The sequence below is a fragment of the Salvelinus alpinus genome, chromosome 3, assembly GCF_045679555.1.
Source record: "Salvelinus alpinus chromosome 3, SLU_Salpinus.1, whole genome shotgun sequence".
Taxonomy (NCBI): domain Eukaryota; kingdom Metazoa; phylum Chordata; class Actinopteri; order Salmoniformes; family Salmonidae; genus Salvelinus; species Salvelinus alpinus.
In genome coordinates this window covers 31,851,920-31,872,814 of record NC_092088.1, presented here as the reverse complement: position 1 = coordinate 31,872,814, position 20,895 = coordinate 31,851,920, and the positions used below count along the sequence as shown (strand labels likewise).

The following is a 20,895-nucleotide window of genomic DNA, read 5'->3' as shown; positions in this document are numbered from 1 at the left end:
AGCTGTCACCTGGACTCACCTGGTCAGTTTATGTCATTGAAATAGCAGGTGTTCTAAATATTTTGTATACTAAGTGTAGGTGGACGCACATGGCATTTCGGCATCTTTGGAAAAATATTATTTTTGCCTGTTGTTCACATGCATACTGCCTTCTCATTGGCAAGAATGGTCCCACCTGATCTGCCTCCTTCTGCCTGCCTTCCATTTTTAAAGACATGTATTTCCATTGGTAAAGCGGTCACTCGACTACGTTATCAATATAATAGATCATCTTTGTTTTATACCTTCTATCTGTCCAACATGAATTACGGTCCCACATGAAACACCGACCAACACTTTGGTTCCAACCCAGTTATATTAGTCTGGGGTTTGAATTACAAGGTTGCCCGAGGTAGGGATGCAGGACAAATTGCTCCAGTACAAGATAAATGAGGCACACAAACAGAAGTAGGCTAGGCTCAAATCAATCAAACACACATTGTGGTATTTATGCAGTAGCTCTTTTACCTATGTTTAAAAAGATCCAATACCCTACTGACTTTCTGGTCCCCTTATGGAAAATATGCTGCAGTATCATTTACACATTTAAAATAGCATTAAGAAAAAGGTCTTGGGTACTGGTCTTGGTACTCTAAAAAACCTACAACTACTACCAGGTAGCTTCCTCTCACAGGTAGCCTGGTGTGAAGTTTCAAATCTAAGACATTGCAAAATTTGCTATGGCGGATTTGATTGAATCCCGGCCTTCCAATAAAAGTTCAACTAAGTTTCTCATTCCACATAGTTTTAATTCATTAAAGGGCTCAAATGCCTTCACAAAAGGGATTACTTTTCTTATACACAGTGCTAACACAGCAAAGTCCCTCAACGATTAAAAAAAACACACAGGGGTCATGTGACAAATGTGAAATGAAAAATAGATAAATAAATTACAGTTCATTAAAGAGAGAAGCAACGGTGATGTCTATACAAAAATAAGTATACGGTTTAGTCATAAAATCAACAATATATTACAATGTTTGATTTATGTTTATGAATGATTGATTGAGTGCTATGTAATATTTGGTCACGCTCAGTTGGTCATTGATCCATTGCTCTTGATAATATTGTTGCTTTTGTAGTTTTAGTTAGTCCGGGATTCAATCCGATCACGTTTTGGCGACAATGCACCTTTTAAAGGCAATGTTCCCGATTTCAGGGAGACCGCTTTCACTCTGCATATGTCTGCTCAATCAGAAATGACCTTTAAATGGTGTATTGTCGTCAAAGCAAGATCGGATTAAATCCCGGCCTTAGTGGTTAATCATTGGCTCTTCTTGATTGTCATTTGCTAAGGTCTTTGCTTTTGATTGGTTGCTAACCTGAACATCAACTCTTATTGCATGGTGGCTGATGATTCTTGATTGTCATTGGCTGATGAATATGTAAACTGATGGCTCTGTCATTGAAGTCTTTGTTACAAAACCTGAGGATGATTGTTGTTCTAAAATGGGCTGCATTCTTCCTTCCATAAATGTGATATTCTCTATAACTGTATTGTTATACATCAATACTGTGGCCAAGGGTCAACTCCATTTCAATTCCAGTCAAATCGGGAAGTACACTGTAATTCCAATTCTGATTCTCTTCAATGCTTTTGAAATTAGGAACATTTGGAATTTGAATTTGGTTTACTTTCTGAATTGGGTGGAAATGAAATAGAATTGACTCCAACCCTGACTTGTGCCTCCATTAGAATTGAATTGTTTCGGAACATTTGTTTCACCACAAAATATTATGTTTGGCTGATTGCTGATAGGCTTTAAACATGTTTGTAAAAGGTGAATGTTTTAAGATAATCGAGTCAAAAAATGTATCTTCACAGTATATACAGCCTCTCACCACTGATGCTTACGGAACAACTAGCCATGCCATATCAATGAGTTTTTATGCTTCCCGTTGTAAAAAAAAAAAAAGTATTTTGGCAGCACATTTGTAAACATTTAATGCATATTGGGATCTTCCTCAAGCCAAACCAACTCAAAGAAGCCTGTCTCTTATCTAGTGTCCTTGTTTTATCCTCCCTTTTCATAGTATGCCTTTGTTTTATTGATGGTCCCCTCAGTCGATTCTCGTTCCCTCTCTCTCACTGTAGTCTGACCCAGTACTGACCGAGGTTCTGGCCGATGCGCTGCTCGTTCCCAGGAAGCTGCACCGGTACCGAAACCCCGGGAGAAACGAGTCCTGAGAGATGGGGGGGCAAGGAGAGAGAAAGCAAGGGGGCAGGAAGAAGGAAAGAGAGAGGAGGAAGAAGGAGAGAAAACAAGAAGGGAGAGAGAGAATGCAAGAGAGGAGAGGAGGAGGAAGGAAAGAAAGAAAGACGGGCAGAGGAGAGAGTGAAAGAAAAAATATAGGAGGTGGAGTACAAAAGACAGTGTGTTTTCATAAAAGTTGAATTTCATAAAAGTTGTTGGATGCAGACAATAATAAGATTTGGAGCGTTTTACCAATAAAGGTAAAGCAAAGAGAATATAATTTTATTGCCGACTGTCCTGCCATCCTGTTAGAAGGTAACAGATTATTTTATTACTGTGGTTAAGATGGATTTTCATTGTGTTCCATGGTGTTTATCGCCCCCTAGTGGAGCTTTCTAGTACTTAAAGACTGTATGGAAACAGGAAGTAGAGAATTCGTTCTGCACACATAGAAGCAGCTGAAAACAACGCTACGGTGCAGGTCTTTCAGTGCAGTTATTTCTTGTCACGCTTCAGCCTCGGAAAATATTTGTTTGTAAGTTTGATTCAAGCATATTGCTAGTGATGATAATCTTGCTATTGAAAGAATTGCTTACTTATCAATGTTAGTTGGTTTCATTTACTCACACAAATTGCCTTGCCTTTCATGTATGCCATCAGCTGTATTACTTTGCTCGTGCGTCATGTAAACGATTTGTAAAACATACAATACTGAAGTTTTGTTACTCTTTCTAGTGTAATATGCTTTGTTATTGTACAGAGGTGGTTGCACATTATTATAGTAATTAAATGAGTTAGCCAATTACCATATGAGTAACAATTAGCTATATGGTTTGGCATCATGCCAGATACATGGTACCTTGGCACGTGCTTTGTATTTATGCAACTTCAACTTGAAATGTATAATGTACAGTATGTCGATGTGAATTGAATACTAAAGTATATTATTTTCTGTATTTTGCAGTTTCACAACATAAACGTTTTCAATATATTTATTCAAGAAAAGTCGCTCCTTGGGAGTTTTATTGAAGACTTAGTTAGCTATCTGTCTAGTTTCGCATGAGAACGCAATTCCAAGGGCAGAATACCGACCCACACACACAAACACGCACACAGTGTAAAACTCACCAGTGTTTGAGTTGGCAGAGGACGGTGGAGGCATATGGGATGGGTACTCTGAAGAGTCACATTTCTGCAGGGTGGAAGGGGACAGGGGTAACATGCAAGAGTAAGAGTTGGCAGACTGGGATGACACTTTCTACTCACAGACAGGGAATCACAGACACAGTGAATCAAAGACATAGTGAATCACACACACACATACAGTGAATCACAGATACAGTGAAAGAAAAGACAATAACATGAGCAACAAAGGAAGGATAAGGCACAATAGAAAAGTGAATAGAAATTAGATTTGTGTATGTAAAATGTACATTTTGGGGTACATAGAGCCAGAATGGACACTATTGGGATGTGGTCTATTATCACATGGCACCCTAGATGATAACTACACAAATTACACACAGAACAAGGAGACTCTTTGAGGATTTTTTTTTACCTATATAGATTCATCATACTCTATAATCAGTCCAAGCCACCATGCATTTCAATGAGGAGGAACTGCATTGATTTTGCATGTACAGAAAATAACTTAATGACTGGTGTAATAAGACCAATAATGCCTTAAAATGTGTGTTACAATGAGGACAACCCAACATGATGGCCCAAGCATGTCAGTTATATGTATTTAGTAAAATATTATCAGAATAGTGTTAAAAATATCCCCCAAAAGATGTCCGAATTCAAATATATTATGTTATATGCAATATGATTCTACAAAGTGTGTTTACATCAAGAAATGTGACATGAAACCTGCCCTGTACATTGCACCCAGTATAAAATCTCAGGAATGTATTACATCCAGCAAAGAGGTACAGGTAACCCATTTTCGCAAAATGCCTTCATAATGGCTGCACCATAAAACTTGGAAAATGCTGATTTAACCATAGAGTACACAGTTCCAATACGGCCGCCAACCAGCTCCATTGATTATAATTGGATTGGTCTGCTATTTCTACAACTCTTTCAATAATAGGTGGAATATGCCTAATGATAATTAAAACATTTCTATAGTAATGCAGATAACACAACCAATTTTGGAAGATATATAATCTTAGTACTATATTAGCAACATTTTGCACTTTTTTTTATATACATATTCTACAAACAATTAAAAATGTATATATATATTTTTTGGGGTCGAAGATGGTCGAAGACTGCCCTCTCGTAGGAACCCAGCTCCTCCTCTCCTCTCTCTAGCCCACTCCAATGCTCGCGCACTCATTGCGATGGCCATCCATATGGATAACCTTCCTCGGGAGCAACGGTGCCCACCTCGCCACTCACCTCCCTCCTTTGGCCATCCTGAGGCAGAGCCTGAACCTATGGAGATAGGATCCACACACCTCACAATAGGCTCTGCGCCTATTGTGGCCAGGAGGGGCACCAGTTTCAGCGATGTCCGGTGCATCCCAACCTGGGATCCATGAGCGCAGAGGGGCGGCCCCGTGAACACCCGTCTCCCGGGAAAGGCGTGAGTACTCCATCATCATCATTTTCCTGGAGGTTTACCAGGATCTCCGGGAGGTTTTCTCTAAGACCTAAGCCCCCTGTCCCCCTCCTCATCACCCCTAGGACTGTGCCATCGACCTGCTAGAAGGCTCTATGCCTCCGCGTGTACCCTCTGTCGGTGATTGAGACTGTGGCCATGGAGGAGTGCATCCAGGAGGCTCTCCAACAGGGTTTTGTCCACTCATCCACCTCTCCTGCATCGGCAGGCTTCTTCTTCGTGACCAAGAAGTATGGGGGTCTGCGTCCCTGCATCGATTACAGAGGTCTCAGAAGTGGGCGTGGGAGCCATCCTGTCCCAATGCCAAGGTAACCCATAGAAATTGTATCCATGTGCATACATCTCAAAGAAACTGTCTCCTGCAGAGAGGAACTCTGACGTCAGCTCCTGGCGGTGAAGTTGGCATTAGAGGAGTGGAGACACTGGCTACAGAGCGCCAAGGAGCCATTCCTCATCCTCACCGACCATCAGAACCTCGAGTACATATGGACGGTGAGGCGGATGAGCGCGCGCCAAGCAAGGTGCGCCCTTTTCTTCACTAGATTCAACTTCACATCGCCCAGGTTCTAAGAACATCAAAGCCGATGCCCTGTCCTGTCTCCACGATTTGGGAGAGGTTCCGATCCTAAGTGCGCCCATTATTCCACCCTCTTGAATCGTTGCTCCCGTGCTTTGGGATGTATACGTGGACATCTGCCAAGCTCTGGAGAGGGAACCTGCGCCTGCTACCTGCCCTCGGGGGCGCACCTACGTACCTACGGGGGTAAGGGATCAGCTGTTGACCTGGGCACACAAAACCTTTACCGCTGGACACCCAGGTATCACCATTCACCATTCTCTCTCAGCTAGGTAGTGGTGGCCCACTATGTCAACTCCTGCTCCGTATATGCCCAAACCAAATCTCCATGGCACGCTCCAGCAGGGAAACTCCTTCCCCTTCCTGGGCCTTGGCCCCATCTGTCCATAGACTTCGTCACTGATCTCCCCTTTTCTGATGGTTTTACCACTATTATGGTAAGAGACAGATTCTTTAAATCCTGCCATTTTATCCCTCTCTGGTCCACCTACCGCTCTCCAGGTCACTGAGGCACTATTCCAGCAGGTCTTCCAGCACTGTGAACTATGGACCATGGTCCCCAATTCACGTCACGGGTATGGATAGCCTTTATGGAGAAGCTGGGGCCCACGGTCAGTCTCACATCCGAGTACAGGCCTCAGTCCAACAGGCAGGTGAAGAGGATCAACCAGGAGCTAGGGAGGTTCCTTAGGAGTCACTGTCAGGACCGACAGGGGGAGTGGGCCCGATTCAATCGATGGGCGGAGTACGCCCAGAACTCACTTCATCATTCCTCGCCCAGGGTGACTCCCTTCCAGTGCATTCTGGGATAGCAGCCGAACCTGGCTCCGTGCGAATCAGACTGAGGCCCCTGTAGTGGATGATTGGTTCCCGGCACGCAGAGAAGGTGTGGAATGCTGCCACGTGAGGCTTCAGCGCTCCGTCCGCCGTCAGAAGGATCAGGTGGACCGCCACCACAGTGAGGCTCCCATGTTCCATCCTGGTGATCGGGACACCCCAAGGGTAAGGAGTGGGCCGGTCTGGGCGGCAGAGATGGAAATCCCGGACGATGTTGAGGTCCAGGATTATGGCCACCGGGACCCAACAGCGTTCCTTAGGACCATACCCCTCCCTGTACACTAGTTCCTGGAACTGACCCCCACGACGTCGGGCAGAGAGGGAGGTTCCTGGTGGAGAGCCAGACCCAATCACCAGGACAAGCAGCCGCACACAAGCCTAAGATCACATTGCGCAATGCCAAGAGTCGGCTGGAGTGGTGTAAAGCTCGCTGCATTGGACTCTGGAGAAGTGGAAACGTGCTCTCTGGAGTGATGAATCACGCTTCACCATCTGGCAGTCCGATGGACAAATCTGGGTTTGGTGGATGCCAGGAGAACGCAACCTGCCCCAATGCATAGTGCTAACTATAACGTTTGGTGGAGGAGGAATAATGGTCTAGGGCTGTTTTTCATGGTTCAGGCTAGGCCCCTTAGTTCCAGCATACAATGACATTCTAGACAATTCTGTGCTTCCAACTTTGTGGCAACAGGAAGGCCCTTTCCTGTTTCAGCATAACAACGCCCCTGTGCACAAAGCAAGGTCCATACAGAAATGGTTTGTCGAGATCGTTGTGGAAGAACTTGACTGGCCTGCACAGAGCCCTGACCTCAATCCCATCGAACACCTTTGGGATGAATTGGAACTAGCAAGGCCTAATCGCCCAACATCAGTGCCTGCCCTCACTAATGCTCTTGTGGCTGAATGGAAGTCCCCGAAGCAACGTTCCAACATCTAGTGGAAAGCCTTCCCAGAAGATTGGAGGCTGGTATAGCAGCAAAGGGGGGACCAACTCCATATTAATGCCCATGATTTTGAAATGAGATGTTCGACGAGCAGGTGTCCACGTACTTTTGGTCAAGTAGTGTACATTTGATCAGGGGTTTGTGGAAAACAATTTAATGCCATCAAACCTTGGCCACCTCAAAGTGAACAAATTGTTCCGCTGGCCCAAGGACTAAAGACAGTAGAACAGTTGTATGCTGGCCCTTCATTGATGGTGGCCAATAATGATGGCACTGTAGGCCTATATTGTTTCATCAGTAACACCTTACTTGAAAGGGGTATTTATAACACCTTTATGAAACCAGTCATCCAACATTGATACCTTGAATGTAAATCATCCAAAAACACCAATTCCTTTGACATCTTCCTCATAGACCCATGCAATTCTCAGGTTGTCAGATTAACATCCCTTTTTATTTTTCTGTAAAAACCCAGAACTTCATGGGCCAGACAGAGGTTAATCCTAGTCCTGAGTTTAGGGCGTTATTACACAAACAAAATATATGAAGTAAGATCTGCCACTATTCTTAGCTATTCACTAAGAAGCATGTTCAATGATGACTCTCTGCTGGGATGTTGAGACAAATACAATGCCACACTAGCCACAAATTAAGCTTTTGAGGAAACAAACTCCTCCCAGGTTAGTCAATAGGTTCTAATGATGTGAATGATGAATGGCCAACCTGGACTCCAGTGGAGAGGACGGACAGAGAGCTGTAGCTGGGCAGGGTAGACACGCTCTGAATCAGCATAGATCCTAATGAGACATACATACCCAAACACATTAAGTACACAGTCCTGATTGTCACAGTTGGTAAGAACATAGCGACGTTCCGGTTGTGGGTTCATTTCCAGCACCATGATACACATACAAAAATGTTTGAACTCACTTTACTGTAAGTTGCTTTGGTATCTGCTAATCAGCACATACAATTATATTAGGTGAATGTGATAGGGGTAATGATATAGACATAGCTATATAGATCTATTGCCCCCTATTTAGTAATCTAGTACATCCTACTGAAAAGATGAGTTCTGTGGGATTTTGTTATTTTGACTACCACTAATTATAATTCATGATGCATATTTTGGTCCTGGACTTATTCACTAAGGGCTGGTTTCCCAGACAAAGTAAAGTCTCCCTAGTCCACTAGTTTAGTCCCACTAGGGGGTGCCCCAGCCTAGTACTGGACTAAAAAGCACTTTCATTGGCGATTGCAGGACTTAATCTCTGTTAGGGAAACCGGCACAAAAAAGTCTGTTGACAGTGTGTGATAAAAATTACTTGACATATTGGTTTAGAAAGAATTCTCCTGGACAATTGCTGCAAAGTAGAAGACAAGAATGTAGTTAGTAAGTACCACTGTCCCCTTTGTCTTCCGACTTTGAATTGAAGTATAATTGGATAAATGAACATAGAGTCGCTGTCAACGATATCACACACATGAAGTCATCACCAACCTAAACTGCTGCCATGTTGATGGTGATAGACAGAGGTGTTGAAGGAAGTGCTTAGGGGGGCGTGAGCCTGGGAACAGGAAGTCCCACCCCCTGACCTCCTCTGGTTGCGAAGCTTTTCCTCTCTCCTCCACTTGGCTCTTCGGTTGGAGAACCACACCTGTCAATCACAGAGATGTGTCAATGAACGCTGTCATGTTGCTGATCTCAATGATGCCGAGTTATTTCCACATGGCATGAGAAAGCAGGGTTGTGTTCATTAGGTACCAAACAGACGAAAACAGCAAAGGACTATCTGGACTCATTTTTGTTTTCTGTTGCAAAATGTTGTAGCCCATTACGCTCGTACCCTTTATACAGTTTGAAAATGGTAGATTTAGACACTGATAAGCGCCTAAATTGGAACACAGTGGCTGTACAGTAACATGCTATACATGACGTCAGAGCTCAGGGTCTCCGCTTCACAGCGCTGTAGGGGATTTGACTGACAGCCGTTCTGAACTTGAGCAACGTGATGGACAAGAAGTTGTCCCCATCCCTACCGCTAATTTGGCAACTTTTGCAAATGTTTTGTTGTCTGAGTGAGGGAAATTCTGTAACTTAAGAGGACTCAATGTATTTTGAAAGATGAGCTGTTGAGGATTATAGTAAATACGGCTTTGATGTCATACAAGCAAGCCAAACACTAGTGAGTCCAAATGTGCACTTCACATTTCCATATCTTAGTAAAGTAAAATAGTAAAATATAGTATATAGTAAAATAGTGTCAACGTTTATGATCACTATGTTTGATGTACAGTTACAAGATGACATGGCTTTATACTCTGGGTTGTCCTGAACAGAATGAGCCTATGTCTGTTGTCTTGTGAAGAAAACTTGCAGCGGACCAGGCATATGAATGCACTCATGACTCCATTCTACATTTTGGGTTCCAAAAGGGTTCCCCATAGCAAAACACTTTTTGGTTCCAGGTAGCATAGCCGTGGGAAGTAGGGGTGCAGAGGCTGTCGCACCACCCCCTGATGAATCACAATGAAAAGATAAATAATAATAAAAATATTGCACCAGGCCTTTATTACTCCTGTATTAAAGGAGTGGAGAAAAAATTTTGTCAGCAGAGTGGGGGAAAATGCAGGGCTGTGTTCCAAAACAAAAGATGTACAAGTGTACTTGCTCTAATTCCTCAACAGCACAGCTAGGAGAGCTCAAAAAAGCACCTTGTAGTTGAAGACTCTTCTTTGAGTCATAAAAGTGCATTGAAATTACTTAGGAACTGTCCACACTATGGAGAGGTGTGTGGCCACTTGGAGACACCAGTCAGACCTCTCACTCAAACAAACCACCCTTGTAGATTTTTCTCTTATGTTGCACCTAACCCACATTTTCCAAGAATATTGTTATCATGTTTCTGAATGTATCCAGGGTATTTTAAGATGTCGTTATCAACAAATGTGGCGAAAAGAACAGTAAATGTAAAATGCTCATAAAATCAACAGTGTAAAGTTTGGATTCAGTCGTGTGTCAGGTGAACTGCTGTGTCCTCACCTTTAGTCTAATAATTTTCCCATAATTTCCTAACTGTTCCCTTTTAATTGGAACCTTAATTATGAATATGCTTTCCATATTTCTTCTGTAAGAAACATTTCAATTTAGCCCTATCCATATAGGCCAAATCCCACGAGTTTAAAGGGTTAATACAATGTAGACAGTAAGAGGGATAGACAGTAAGAGGGACAAAAATACCTGTATCCGTGCCTCTGGAAGGTCAATCTTGTTGGCTAATCTCTCTCGCGCGAAGACGTCTGGGTAATGTGTTCTTTCGAACTCTGAGGAGCGCATGAATCACAACTGTCAGTCGAACACATAAAACACTGATCCACTTACTGTAACAATGGAAACATCAGCACTGGTTCATGGGAACAGGACATATAATAACAATACAAATAATTAAAGCTGCAAGAAACAATGCTGGGGTTCAAGCTGTGGGCCCACTTTGCTGCCATTAGGACAATTGGAAACATTTACCCAGGATGTGCTACACTATACAGTATCAGTCAAAAGTTTGGACACACCTATTCATTCAAGGATTTTTCTTTAGTTTACTATTTTCTACATGGTAGAATAATAGTGAAGACATCAAAACTATGAAATAACACATATGGGAATCATGTAGTAACCAAAAAAGTGTTAAACAAATCAAAATATATTTTAGATTCTTCAAAGTAGTCACCATTTGCCTTGACAGCTTTGCATACTCTTGGCATTCTCTCAACCAGCTTCACCTGGAATGCTTTTCCAACAGTCTTGAAGGAGTTCCCACATATGCTGAGCACTTGTTGGCTGCTTTTCCTTCACTCTGCGGTCCAACTCACCCCAAACCATCTCAATTGGGTTGAGGGCAGGTGATTGTGGAGGCTAGGTCATCTGATGCAGCACTCCAGCAGTCTCCTTCATGGTCAAATAGCTCTTACACAGCCTGAAGGTGTGTTGGGTCATTGTCCTGTTGAAAAACAAATGATAGTTCCACTTATTGCAAACCAGATGGGATGGTGTATCGCTGCAGAATGCTGTTGTAGCCATGCTGGTTAAGTGTGCCTTGAATTCAAAGTAAATCACTGACAGTGTCACCCCCCCAAAAATGTCAAATTTGGACTCATCAGACTAAAGGACAGATTTCCACTGGTCTAATGTCCATTGCTCATGTTTCTTGGCCCAAGCAAGTCTTTTCTTATTATTGTTGTCCTTTAGTAGTGGTTTCTTTGCAGTAATTTGTCCATGAAGGCCTGATTCACACAGTCTCTTCTGAACAGTTGAAGTTGAGATGTCTGTTTAACTCTGTGAAGCATTTATTTGGGCTGCAATGTCTGAGGCTGGTAACTTTAATGAACTTATCCTCTGCAACAGAGGTAATTCTGGGACTTCCTTTCCTGTGGCGGTCGTCATGTGAGCCAGTTTCATCATAGCGCTTGATGGTTTTTGCGACTGCACTTGAAGAAACTTTAAAAGTTCTTGACATCTGTCTTAAAGTAATGATAGACTGTCGTTTCTCTTTGCTTATTTGAGCTGTTCTTTACCATTATAGGGCTTTCTTCTGTATACCAACCCTACCTTGTCACAACAACATTATATTGGCTCAAATACATTAAGAAGGAAAGAAATTCCACAAATTAACTTTTAACAAGGCACACCTGTTGATTAAAATGTATTCCAGGTGAAATGCATTATCATGAAGCTGGTTGAGAGAATGCCAAGAGTGTGCAAAGCTTTCATCAAGGCAAAAGGTGGCTACTTTGAAGAATCGAAAATATATTTTGATATGTTTAACACTTTTCTGGTTACTACATGATTCAATATGTGTTATTTAAGAATTTTTATGTCTTCACTATTATTCTATAATGTAGAAAATAGTCAAAATAAAGAAAAACCTTGGAATGAGTAGGTGTGTCCAAACTTTTGACTGGTACTGTATATACAAAAGTATGTCGACACCCTTTTAAATGAGTGGATTCAGCTATTTCGGTCACACCCGTTGCTGACAGGTGTATAAAATCATGCACACAGCCATGCAATCTCCATAGACAAACATTGGCAGTAGAATGGGTTTACTGAAGTACTCAGTAACTTTCAACGTGGAACCGTCATAGGATGCCACCTCTCCACCAAGTCAGTTTGTCTAATTTCTGCCCTGCCAAGCTGCCCCAGTCAACTGTAATTGCTGTTATTGTGAAGTGGAAATGTCCCGGAGCAACAACGGCTCAGCCACGAAATGGTAGGCCACACAAGATCAAAGAATGGGACCGCCGAGTCCTGAAGTGCTTAGCATGTAAAAAATGATTTGTCCTCGGTTGCAACACTCACTACCGAGTTCCAAACTGCCTCTGGAAGCAACGTCAGCACAAGAACTGTTCGTCGGGAGAACGTCATGACATGGATTTCCATGGCCGAGCAGCCGCACGCACACAAGCCTAATCTCACCATGCACAATTCCAAGCGTCGGCTGGAGTGGTGTAAAGCTCACCACCATTGGAATCTACAGCAGTGGAAACCTGTTCTCTGGAGTGATGAATCACTGTCACTGACGGACAAATCTGGGTCTGATGCCAGGAGAACGCTACCTGCCCCAAAGCTTAGTGCCAACTGTAAAGTTTGGTGGAGGAGAAATAATGGTCTAGGTCTATTTTTCATGGCTTGGGCTAGGCCACTTAGTTCCAATGAAGGGAAATCTTTACGCTACAGCATACAATGACATTGTAGACAATTCTGTGCCTCCAACTTTGTGGCAACAGTTTGTGGAAGGCCCTTTCCTGTTTCAGCATGCCAATTCCCCATGCACAAAACGAGGTCCATACAGAAATGGTTTGTCGAGATCGATGTGGAAGAACTTGACTGGCCTGCACAAAGCCCTGACCTCAAACCCATCGAACAACTTTGGGATGAATTGGACTGTTGACTGCAAGTTAGGCCTAATCGTCCAACATCAGTGCCTGACCTCACTAATGCTCTTGTGGCTGAATGGAAGCAAGTCCCAGCAGCAATGTCCCAGCATCTTGTTGAAAGCCTTACCAGACAGTGGAGGCTGTTATAGCATCAAAGGTGGGACCAACTCCCTATTAATGCCCATGATTTTGGAATGAGATGTTCGATGAGCAGGTGTCCTACTTACCACGATTTCCAATTATCAGAACTCAAAATCAAACAAATCATGCAATTACACTTTAAAATATTTTTGACTATATTTTATGAGGTTGATTGCTTTAAAACATATTCTTCAACCGGTCATCACCAAACTTGGTATATCACAGATGGATGGATATCTTCAAACGCAATATTTTCCAAGACTCTTGCTCATAAAATATGGCCACTATGAGCCAATGAGCTTGAATTAATGATGTATTCTGTCCAACAGCACCACAATGTGGCCAAAATGAACCAAACTTTACAGGTTAGCTAGACTCAAATCCCTGAGTATGTGACCCAAATTTCGAACAAATCAAGAGATATAAACATGCGCTCGTTATTATTTTATATATTTCACCTTTATTTAATCAGATAGGCCAGTTGAGAACAAGTTCTCATTTACAACTGCGACCTGGCCAAGATAAAGCAAAGCAGTGCAACAAAAACAACACAGAGTTACACATGGGATAAACAAACGTACAGTCAATAACACAATAGAAAAGGTCTATGTACAGTGTGTGCAAATGTAGTAAGATTAGGGAGGTAAGGCAATAAATAGGCCATAGAGGCGAAATAATTACAATTCAGCATTAACACTGGAGTGATAGATATGCAGATGATGATGTGCAAGTAGAGATTCAGGGGTGCAAAAGAGAGAAAAAAAATAACAATATGGGGATGAGGTAGTTGGGTGGGCTATTTACAGATGGGGTGTGTACAGGTGCAGTGATCGGTAAGCTGCTCTGACAGCTGATGCTTAAAGTTAGAGAGGGAGATATGTCTCCAGCTTCAGAGATTTTTGCAATTCGTTCCAGTCATTGGTATTAGAGAACTAGAAGGAAAGGCGGCCAAAGGAGGAATTGGCTTTGGGGGTGACTAGTGAAATATACCTGCTGGAGCACGTGCTACGGGTGGGTGTTGCTATGGTGACCAGTGAGCTGGGATAAGGCGGGGCTTTACCTAGCAAAAACTTATAGATGACCTGGAGCCAGTGGGTTTGGCGACGAATAGGTAGCGAGGGCCAGCCAACTAGAGCATACAGGTCGCAGTGGTGGGTAGTATATGGGGCTTTGGTGACAAAACGGATGGCACTGTGATAGACTGCATCCAATTTGCTGAGTAGAGTGTTGGAGGCAATTTTTTTAATTACATCGCCGAAGTCAAGGATCGGTAGGATATTCAGTTTTACGAGGGTATGTTTGGCAGCATGAGTGAAGGAGGATTTGTTGCGAAATAGGAAGCCGATTCTATAATTAATTTTGGATTGGAGATGCTTAATGTGAGTCTGGAAGGAGAGTTTACAGTCTAACCAGACACCTAGGTATTTGTAGTTGTCCACATATTCTAAGTCAGAACCGTCCAGAGTAGTGATGCTGGATGGGCGGGCGGGTGCGGGCAGCGAACGGTTGAAAAGCATGCATTTAGCTTTACTAGCGTTTAAGAGCAGTTGGAGGCCACGGAAGGAGTGTTGTATGGCATTGAAGCTTGTTTGGAGGTTTGTTAACACAGTGTCCAAAGAAGGGCCAGATGTATACAGAATGGTGTCGTCTGCGTAGGGGTGGATCAGAGAATCAGCAGCAGGAAGAGCGACATCATTCATATATATAGAGAAAAGAGTCGGCCCGAGAATTGAACCCTGTGGCACCCCCATAGAGACAGCCAGAGGTCCGGACAACAGGCCCGCCGATTTGACACACTGAACTCTATCTGAGAAGTAGTTGGTGAACCAGGCAAGGCAGTCATTTGAGAAATCAAGGCTATTGAGTATGCCGATAAGAATGCGGTAATTGGCAGAGTCGAAGGCCTTGGCCAGGTCGATGAATACGGCTGCACAGTACTGTATTTTATCGATGGCGGTTATGATATCGTTTAGGACCTTGAGGCTATGATATCGTTTAGGACCTTGAGGCTGCACCCATGACCAGCTCGGAAACCAAATTGCATAGCGGAGAAGGTAGATGGTGGGATTCGAAATGGTCGGTGATCTGTTTGTTAACTTGGCTTTCTAAGATTTTAGAAAGGCAGGGCAGGATGGATATAGGTCTATAAGAGTTTGGGTCTAGAGTGTCTCCCCCTTTCAAGAGGGGGATGACCGCGGCAGCTTTCCAATCTTGGTGGATCTCAGACAATACGAAACAGGCAAGTAAAACAGGCAAGAACAGGCAAGTAATCGGGGTTGCAACAATTTCGGCTGATCATTTTAGAAAGAGAGGGTCCAGATTGTTTAGCCCTGCTGATTTGTAGGGGTCCAGATTTTGCAGCTCTTTCAGAACATCAGCTATCTGGATATGGGTGAAGGAGAAATGGGGGAGGCTTGGGCAAGTTGCTGTGGGGGGTGCAGGGCTGTTGACCAGGGTGGGGTGGCCAGGTGGAAAGCATGGCCAGCCGTAGAAAATGCTTATTGAAATTCTCAATTATTGTGGATTTATCGGTGGTGACAGTGTTTCCTAGCCTCAGTGCAGTGGGCAGCTGGGATGAGGTGCTCTTATTCTCCATGGACTTTACAGGTTCCCAGAACTTTTGGAGTTTGTGCTGCAGGATGCAAATTTCTATTTGTAAAAGCGAGCCTTTGCTTTCCTAACTGCCTTTGTATATTGGTTCCTAACTTCCCTGAAAAGTTGCATATCGCAGGGGCTATTTGATGCTAATGCCGTACGCCACAGGATTTTTGTGCTGGTCAAGGGCAGTCAGGTCTGGAGTGAACCAGTGGCTTTATCTTTTCCTGGTTCTAAATTTTTCGAATGGGGCATGCTTATTTAAGATTGTGAGGAAAGCACTTTCAGAGAATAACCAGGCATCTTCTAATGACAGAATGAGGTCAATATCCTTCCAGGATACCCGGGCCAGGTTGATTAGAATGGTCTGCTTGCTGAAGTGTTTTAGGGAGCATTTGACAGTGATGAGGGGTGGTCGTTTGACCGCAGACCCATAACGGACGCAAGCAATGAGGCAGTGATCACTGAGATCCTGGTTGAAGACAGCAGAGGTGTATTTGGAGAGCAGGTTGGTTAGGATGATATCTATGAGGATGCCTGTGTTTACGGATTTGAGGTTGTACCTGTTGGGTTCATTGATAGTTTGAGGGAGATTGAGGGCATTAAGCTTAGATTGTAGGACGGCCGGGGTGTTAAGCATGTCCCAGTTTAGGTCACCTAACAGCACAAGCTCTGAAGATAGATGGGGGGCAATCAATTCACATATGGTGTCCAGGGCACAGCTGGGGGCAGAAGGTGGTCTATAGAAAGTGTCAACGGTGAGAGACTTGTTTCTGGAAAGGTGGATTTTTAAAAGTAGAAGCTCAAATTGTTTCGGCACAGATCTGGATAGTGAGACAGAACTCTGAGTTAAGAAGTAACATACCGGACTAGGTGACCCTGCGCTGCAGCCAAGGTCTGAGTAGTCAGCAACCCAAAAACGCAACACGAGGTTGAAGAAGACAAAGGAACCTTTTAACAACCTATGCTACGGATGAGTAGCTGTGTCTAAGAGGGTGAATTCAACAGGACCACCAGGTTATTCTCTCCAAGGAATCGTGTCTACACTACTTTCATTCCCACGCTGGAGCCCTGAGCTACACGGCTAGCTGTCCTCAGAAGACCCCTTTTCAGAACAAGGGTGAGGAAACAGACCACTAAGAGAAAGGACACTGACATCGTGAGGACAAACAGAGTTACACCCGGTAACCGAAGACGTGTCGTCATCAGAGAAGCCGGAACCCGGTCCACGAAGAGACACCCCATCAGAGACATTCAACACGTAATTACATAATTATATTCTGACCCATAAGAGCGGCAGTTCGGGGCAAGGTTAGGGTTAAAATAAGCATAGTTGACAAATGCACCCAAGTGTGCTTTTCTCTCGTACACTCAATCTCTCTCTCTTTCTCTTTTTAATCCCCATTTTGTGTAACACGTGTCATATTGTGTTGGCCCGCCAGGGACCTGTTTCATTTTACTAAGTTCTAATCCATAGCCTAGACTGTGTGTTTGTGTCTCTTATATTATAATTGTATCTTGTTAGTAAATAAATAATAAACTCAATTGGTGTGGTACAGACTTATTTGGTGAGACTCGGGTTTGTGCAGATTCCCGGATTATGCGAGGTTCAGAATGAGACTGTAGAGGAAATAGATTAATTAGCGACTGTTGTAGAATCGATATTCTGATATTCTTTGAGTTAATTTGGGAAATTGAAGCTCAATAAAGCTAAAACTTTCCCATGGTGCCCCTGGTTAATAAGTTAATAATTACCTGATTCATTTAATCACGTTAAACCGTTTATCATTCGATGAGCAGCAGTCATCACATTAATCAATACAACGTTACAACATATACTGTATATTTATATATATTTTAATAGCTCAGAAACTTGGCCCGCGGGCCTCAGTTAGGGAACCCTGTCCTAGAGTGACTGAAATTTTTCAGATGCAGTGTATAGCCCATTTTACAGACCCTGGAACGAGGCATGTCAGAATATTCTGATTTATGCACAGATCCAAGTACCAAATCCATGAACTGAGGCCTCTGACCGAGGCAGGAAAAGCACTGCCACCATAGTGACTGACTCTGTGACGCTCTGTCTCCAGCAAGGCACTCTGTGATTGGCCGAAGCTCAATCAAGAAACTGATTGGCTGAAGCTCAAGCATGGTGAATTGTGATTGGCTGAACCTGTCTGACCTTTCTCCAGCGCCTCAATCTGCTCTTGAGTGAAGCTGGTCCTGTTCCTCTGTAGCTTCCTCTTCAGCTGCAGCCTCAGCTGTGACTCCTCGCCCTCGTCCCTCTCGACCGGCCCTCCTCCTACTCCTCCTCTTCCTCCTCCACCACCACCTTCGTCCCCCAGGCCTCCGTCTGTGTCCGATAGAGAGCCCTCGGGCACTGACGGAGAGAGGCGATGGACAAACATTAAAATGTCAAACGAATTACATTGACACATTGTTATTCTGGGTCGGGGTCAATTCAAATTAATTTTAGTCAATACAGGAAGTGAACTCAAATTCAAATTTTTCTCATTACTTTAAAATGAAGACATTTGTAATTCAGTTTTCTTCCTACTTTGACTGATTTAAAATGTAATTAACCTGCTGCTAATATTTACAAACAATAAACAGACAGTTTTCAGACTGTGAGAGAGAGTCGGTTAAGAATTCTAAGGCAATGACCATGAAAACGAGACAGCATTTCATAGGGTTGTGCAATAGGTTATATGTTAATTGGTACATTGTCCTATGAATCATTCCTCAGATGAATGCGTTGAATTTCAACTCGCCTGTGCTGTGTTGTGTTTGTACTGTGGTCAGGTCATGGTACCAGTTGTTAGGCTCAGTCCAGTTCAAGCCACTTTGCAGGTTCATTATGGTTAACTTCTCATACATGATACGTTCTCCCCCTCTGCCAGAAATAGGAACACCAAACATCTTAACCCGAGCTCTTCCCTCTTCCAGCCCTCTCTCGCTTCTCGCCTCACCCTTGACCCTCACCTCTCTCTCCTTCCCTTAGAGACTGGAAAAGCTGGGGTGGGAAGAGAAGAGAAAGAAGGGGGGTTGATATCACACGAGTTCAGAGACATGGCCAGCATTGTGGCGTATTAGCCTCATGATGACAGACAGAAATGGAGTTAGTTATAGGCACACTGTCATAACACGTGAGTTGTACCTTCATATGCTAGTATACCACAGGCAACCACACGGTACATTAGAACCGACTCTGAGAGGAATTACATGTATTCTGCTTCTTGCTTTTAGCTCCATCATAATAACTTCTAAGTACACACACACACACACTTAGTGTCTTTTCTTGAGAAGTCACCACTAAACCCACTTCTAAACCCACTCATATCAGTGGTGAAAATAATTGATGCAAACACACTGGCATATATCTTTGTCTGTACACAAACATTTCCATTTTATATGCATATAGTATAACTATTCTTGTGCCCTCTTCTGTAAATCCTAACACTGCATCAATTCATGTAACAGACAGGTGCAAAGGCACAGTATGCAGGGAACAATAAGAGCCTGTTTTCTCCAACCCTGACACGCCAAGCCAAAGTCAGAGGTCACGCACTGCTTTGGTTGCCGAAAGATTCCCCAAAGTGCTTCAACCAAAACTCATTAACTCTACCCTCTGTCGCTGTATTATTCTGTATTTTTACTTTCAATGTCTGTTCATCTGATGTGTCACTAAGTTGTTTTTCTCTCCTCAACCCTTCCCTTAAATCTTTGCTATAGCCACGAAACCTACCGACATTTGATTTGATTGGTTTTTCATGGCACAAAATTATTCTAATATGTAAACTCACCAAAGGATGTGTTGAAAGATGTGTACTTCTGAGACGGAAAAAAAACATTAATTTACTCCTCTTTGCACTATTTTATTCCCTCGTTCACCCCTCTCCCTTGTTCTCTGGCTCTGTTGACAATACTACGTGTGCAAAGGAGAGAGTAACATAGAGGGAGATGGAGAGTTTAGACAGGTTAAGATAGAGAGAGAGAGAGAGAGAGAGAGAGAGAGAGGGGGGGGGGGAGTTTTGAAGAGAGATGCGTCTGCAGGGACTCTTGTCCTCGAAAAGGTGGATAGAGAGAGGGGGGTTAAAGAGAGAGAGAGAGAGAGAGAGAGAGAGAGAGAGAGAGAGAGAGAGAAAGCGTGAGAGAGCGAGAGAGAGAAAGAGAGAGTGGGAGAGAGAGAGAGAGAGAGAGAGAGAGAGAGAGAGAGAGAGAGAGAGAGAGAGAGAGAGAGAGAGAGAGAGAGAGAGAGAGAGAGAGAGAGAGAGAGAGAGAGAGAGAGAGAGAGAGAGAGAGAGAGAGAGAGAGAGAGAGAGCGTGAGAGAGCGAGAGAGAGAAAGAGTGAGTGGGAGAGAGAGAGAGAGAGAGAGAGAGAGAGAGAGAGAGAGAGAGAGAGAGAGAGAGAGAGAGAGAGAGAGAGAGAGAGAGAGGGGTGACAAAGTAAGTCAACGTCAGTGTCAAGTTTGAACTTAATGCCAGGGAGAGGAGAAGGGGAAATGAGAGAGAGAAGGGTAAAAAGCAGAGATAATGGGGAGATAGTGGATGATAAATAGAAGGAATTCATCTTTATGAATAGAACACATGAGTCCATTGAACTACCTTCCATCTTCTATAGCGTAAGTGACCAGCAAAACTGGTTTCAAAAAACAAATAAAGCAACACCTCATGCCACAACAACTCTCCCCCATGTGACCTACTTGTTGTGTGTACAGTATGTAAAAACATGTATGTGTAACTGATAGATGCACACACACTACATGTTAATGTTTATAAATGTATGTAAATTGTAAAGTCTTTTGTCTATAATGTATTTTTCTTATGTGTTGGACTCCAGTAGGACTAGCTGTCGCCATTGAAGTCGGCTAATGGGGGTCATAATAAATCAAATCAAAAATGGATGTACAGTGCATTCGGAAAGTATCCAAACTCCTTGACTTTTTCCACGTTTTGTTACGTTACAGTCTTATTCTTAATTATCATTTTTTTAAATCCTCATAA

The 20,895-nt window shown here is 43.3% G+C and overlaps 1 protein-coding gene across 2 annotated transcripts; it reads right to left on the bottom strand.

Moving 5' to 3' along the window:
- Positions 1-767: 767 nt before the first annotated feature.
- LOC139569648 (paired box protein Pax-6-like) lies at positions 768-19,868 on the bottom strand. 2 transcript variants are annotated; one of them, XM_071391061.1, is made up of 8 exons: positions 19,695-19,868; positions 18,663-18,904; positions 18,074-18,271; positions 10,463-10,545; positions 8,723-8,879; positions 7,945-8,018; positions 3,363-3,492; positions 768-2,223 (listed from the first exon to the last, which is right to left on the bottom strand). In XM_071391061.1, exons 2-8 carry the CDS (start codon positions 18,808-18,810, stop codon positions 2,126-2,128), a joined length of 888 nt encoding a protein of 295 aa, XP_071247162.1. In that variant the 5' UTR covers positions 18,811-18,904; positions 19,695-19,868; the 3' UTR covers positions 768-2,125. The 2 variants fall into 2 exon arrangements, with proteins under 2 accessions (XP_071247162.1, XP_071247161.1); XM_071391060.1 differs by lacking the exons at positions 18,663-18,904; positions 19,695-19,868 and having other exon boundaries at positions 3,363-3,426; positions 18,074-18,435.
- Positions 19,869-20,895: the final 1,027 nt, after the last annotated feature.

Excerpts from the sequence above, each read along its gene's own strand:
- LOC139569648 (XM_071391061.1), bottom strand. The coding sequence starts at position 18,810 with ATGTTTGGTGTTCCTATTTCTGGCAGAGGGGGAGAACGTATCATGTAT. Across the intron at positions 18,272-18,662 it reads ACAAACACAACACAGCACAG|TGCCCGAGGGCTCTCTATCG; the intron begins GCGAGTTGAAAT and ends TCTCTCCGTCAG. Across the intron at positions 3,493-7,944 it reads TCCTCTCCACTGGAGTCCAG|AAAGTGTCATCCCAGTCTGC; the intron begins GTTGGCCATTCA and ends GTCTGTGAGTAG.